Source organism: Plasmodium fragile, assembly GCF_000956335.1.
Source record: "Plasmodium fragile strain nilgiri unplaced genomic scaffold supercont1.37, whole genome shotgun sequence".
NCBI classification, from domain to species: Eukaryota; Apicomplexa; class Aconoidasida; order Haemosporida; family Plasmodiidae; genus Plasmodium; species Plasmodium fragile.
This window is the reverse complement of record NW_012192617.1, coordinates 23,831-28,104: the sequence shown is the minus strand read 5'-3', so window position 1 is coordinate 28,104 and position 4,274 is coordinate 23,831. Positions and strand designations below refer to the sequence as shown.

General features: G+C 48.5%; 2 protein-coding genes across 2 annotated transcripts in view; one reads left to right on the top strand and one right to left on the bottom strand.

Annotated features, from left to right (window-relative positions):
* Positions 1-2,208, top strand: part of AK88_03291 (uncharacterized protein) — a gene marked incomplete at both ends in the record, with an annotated part of 11,608 nt that extends 9,400 nt beyond the window's left edge. Inside the window, 3 exons of the mRNA XM_012480912.1 lie at positions 25-1,275; positions 1,495-2,036; positions 2,164-2,208. Of these exons, the coding sequence (XP_012336335.1) occupies positions 25-1,275; positions 1,495-2,036; positions 2,164-2,208 (1,838 nt within the window). The remainder of the gene's footprint in view (positions 1-24; positions 1,276-1,494; positions 2,037-2,163) is intronic.
* Positions 2,209-2,402: 194 nt separating this feature from the next.
* Positions 2,403-3,687, bottom strand: AK88_03290 (uncharacterized protein; the record flags this gene model as incomplete). The annotated part of the gene is made up of 2 exons (XM_012480911.1): positions 2,403-2,596; positions 2,763-3,687. The coding sequence occupies 2 exons, from the start codon at positions 3,685-3,687 to the stop codon at positions 2,403-2,405; spliced, it is 1,119 nt and encodes a 372-aa protein (XP_012336334.1).
* Between the last annotated feature and the right edge of the window lie 587 nt (positions 3,688-4,274).

Here is a 4,274-nt window from a genome sequence, read left to right as displayed (position 1 = left end):
ACTTTTGCTTTAATTTCGATGCAGAAAATTTATATGCAAAGAGGAGGTTTTCCCGGAGCTTGGCGTTCCACCCGCTGATTAGTCCTGTTGACGTTTCATATTTTAACTTTCTGTTGTTTTGCATTTCGGGTGGGGCGTACGATAAGGTTAGGGGGGGGCACGTAACAGACGGGGGGGACGTAGCAGACGGCGACGTCAAATTGGGGGAGGACGTGAAATTAGGCGAGGCCGCTGCCTCTCCCCACCGACGCCGAGGCAAGCGGGCCGAAATAACTTACGCCTACAGCGACGACCGCGCGTACAAGGAGAACTTCGTGGTGACGAAGGAGGATTATGCCGCCTTGAGCGAGGTGTACACGAAGGTACCCAACGTGCATCGGTGCCTGGAGCCTGGGGAGGACGCGCTGTTCAACTTTGGCCCGCGCAGGGGGGTGCCAGAAGCGTCCAGCGGTGCGTACGTAAGCGCTACAAATGGAAGCGGCACGCATGCAAGCGGCATAAATGGGGACAGTACGAATGACCGCAACACGAGCGGGGGGCGCGCCGCCTCAACGCTCACCCGAGAGGCGCTCAACGAAACGTATGCCTTCTCCCTGAAAGAGAAGACGTATATGGTGCACCCCGAAATGAATAACAAAATTAATTTTTTCAACGGAGACATATCTTCCGTGGACACAGACGCGATTGTGTTATTTGCAAACCACAACTACCGATTTACCAAAACGGTCTGCGAGAATTTATACTCTTCAACATTAATGAAGTTGGAGGATGAAGACAAAATGGAAATTAAATGTAAGAAGAGTGGGGAGGTATACCTCACGAATAGCTATGACGCAACGCACAAGTACGTCCTGCACGTCATGCTACCGAAGTACAATAACAAATATATTTTAGCGACTCATAACACGATGAATCTGTGTGTACAGGAAATTCTGTGCGTCTGTGTGGAAAAAAAAATTCAGTCAATCTCGATCCCCATCGTTTGCTTTAACTTATTCTTTCCTCTAAATATTTTTTTGGTGAGTTTATTGAAGAGCCTGAGGTCGCTACTTCTCCTACCCCAATTCTACAACTGCATCAAGTCAATTGTCTTTGTCACCAATTCAAATGACTTGTACCTCCTCACTTTGAAGTACGCTTCTATATTTTTCCCTCGGTGTCGTGAGGAAATGTTCCTTTCAGCAAACATTGCCATTTTGGGCAATAAATTCGGGTCCATTGATGTGCGCAACAGAGGCATTCGCATCTTCAGGACGCTTCGGCGGGTCACCCGGGGTGCACGTAGGCATCGCAGAAGAGGGGAAGAAATGGGGGGGATACTCAATGCGCAGTGGGGCCGCTCTACGGAGGATACGCCTAACAACGGTGTGGCCGCCTGGCCCCAAGCGTGCACCTCGCCATCGTCCTCCGCCGCATCATCTGCGTCGTCCGCATCGTCAGCATCGTCCGCATCGTCAGCATCATCCGCATCGTGTACGTCCCGCGCCTCGTCAGCCATTTTCAACGACACGGAGTTTTTGAGTCTAAAAAGGGAAAGCGAGGGCCACAAGAATTTATACAAGCTACACGAAATTAACAAAAGGGAAGAGAACGTGATTGCCAATCTGGAGTGTTGTCTCCGTCTCAGCAGCATGTACAAGATAAAAAACAAATATATTGAATTTGAGGAAAATTCTTTTTTATATGAATACGGGATTGACGAGCATGGAAGGAAAACAATGGTCATAAATTTTTTTAAATTTCCTCAAACGTATAATTACCATTTATTGTTTTTGTATATTTTGTTTCACTTCAACTCATTTATGCACAATCAATTTGTCTTGCTATTTATTTTTTCACAAAATATCTCGACCCAAATTACCAACGTGTTATCCCTCTTCAAGGATCTGTTCCAACTGGTTACCGATTTTTTGCATAACCTAAAGGTCATTTACTTTTTTAATTACTCGCTCGCCTTCAAGCTCTTCATATGTGTGCTCTATCCGTTCATCCCGGCCAGCATTTACAAGAACATCGTCTACCTGAACGATGCCGAGGTAAGGGGCAGGAGCGTCTAAACGGGTGTTGCTTCTGACCTTCTCTCAACCGCTTCTAAACCAACGCACAGTCACATATCACCTCTTCCCCCCCCCCCCCCCCCCCCCCCCCCCCCCCCACCTGCAGGAACTGTCGAAGCACTTTGACGTTAAGAAGGCCTTGAGACAGTGAGAGACCAGGGAGGAAGACATCGGGCCGATTCTCCTCGCGCGTTCAAATTACTTTCTACACATGTTCGTGTGTGCCTACCCCTTCTTTGCATACACTTTTTCTTGCACACACTTTCTTTTGCACACTTGGTGATTTTATATATATATGTTTTTTTTTTTTTTTGTGATTCCCCCCCCCTCTACGTAACGTAGCTCTCACTTCTTAAACAACGATGTGAAGGTCTTGATGAGACCACTTTCCCGCGATGTTGAAGTGTCCTGGGCACCTGGGGGACACCCCCCGAGTTTCTGCTCCTTCCCCTTCTTCGTCCGCCGCAGGCGTTCGGCCCACTCATCGTCTCCGTACTCTCGTAGAATCAAACTGGTGTTCGCCAACAGGTTGGATGATCCTGCAAACAGGCAAAGGAATAATTCGTATGAGTATAAATGGGGGGATGCAATAACAGGCGGTTGGTGGTGAGCATGCATAATGTGTTGCGGCGTGCGAAAGGGTAACCACACGTCCGTTCTCGCATCAGCGTGCGCATCGGGGAAGCCCCCCCTGCTGCATATTACCATATATGTAGGCAGTCATGTTAAAAAAATTATTCCGAGACACGTCAAAGGGTTTGTTTGTTGCGTCAAAGGGTTTGGTTGTTGCGTCGAAGGGCTTGTTAGACACGTCGAAGGGCTTGTTGGTTGCGTCCGACGGGGGGGTAACAATGGACGCCGCTTCAGACGGAGCTATAGACTGTACGCGTGAATGAGGTACATCCGGGGAGGAGGGAACGGGGCGACCCAAGTGTCTAATTTCAGTGTGCTTCCCTTTCACTTCTCTCTCCTCACGACGGACATGGGAGAGGCTGGAGAAGTGGCCATCTCTACATTTAAGTACGGTGCACTCGACTTTTATTTCCTCCTTCAACATTTTGATTAGAATATGTTTCATTTTGTCGTTGTTCGTTTTTTTGCACGTGACGACTAGGACGCCAACTCCTTCCTTTTTTTTCGTGGGGGTAGTTGCACCACGGAGTGATGACGCGCCTCCGTTAGAGTACTCTCCTGCCGGTGCGTTGTTTGCGTTGTTTACATCGCGTGCTGTGTTTGCGACGCGTGGGGCGTTCTCCCCACCGCTCACCACACACGTGTTCTTCACCTTTGCCTGCCCAACGGGTGCGTCCGCCCTGGCGTCCTGCCCGGCGTCCTCCCCCGCAGAAGAATTCAAACCCAAGTTAGGGTTAAAAATAACGATGGCGCTGTATATATAATTATTCTTAACGGCATTGTAGTCTTCTAGAGTGAGGAACTCAAAGCGCTCCTGAAAAGCTGAAGGGTTCTTAAAGGTGTGGTTTAACTTGATCGACTTATTTTGTAAGTCTTTCTTCACTTCTTTTTTTTTTGTAATCCAATCCTTGCCATACACATTGTCTATGTTTAGGATCCCCAGCAGGATGACCTCCCGTTCCTTGTCCCCCCTCCGGTCTTCACTCTCGGGTTGCATTTTCGTCACGCAGGGGGAGAGGCGGTGTAGCGGTACAGCCGTGTAGCGCTGCTTGATCAGGTCAGACGATTGGCCAGGCGGCGTCCCTGCAAAGGTGCGCGCAGTGACTTCTTCTCCGACGGGGATTAACCGATGGAGAACGACAAAAAAAAATAAATAAATAAATGACATAAATAAAAGAACGAGAAATAAATAAACTTGCTCACCAAATGAATGCAAAGCAAACGAAACAGAACAAACGAATGGGCACAAGCACGAGTAAACAACTGCACGCAGACGAATGGGGGGGGCAGAGTTCCACCTGGACCATCACGACGTGCGGAGGAGGGGTGGACTAAAAAATTACGCCTTAAAAAATGTGCGACCAGTGCAGGTGTGAGAATTAATTTCCGGAGGTGGTACGTGCAAAAAAGAAAAGGGGACGACCCACACTCCCTCGCCAAGTAATGTGCACGCAACAGGTTTAATAGCCTCACACTTGGAACCATAACCGGGTGAGGGTGTCATATTCTTTTTTCTTCCCCACTGGGGGTAGTGCAGCACGGGTTGTCCATCGTTGCAGGGGAAAAAAAAAAAAAAAAAAAAAA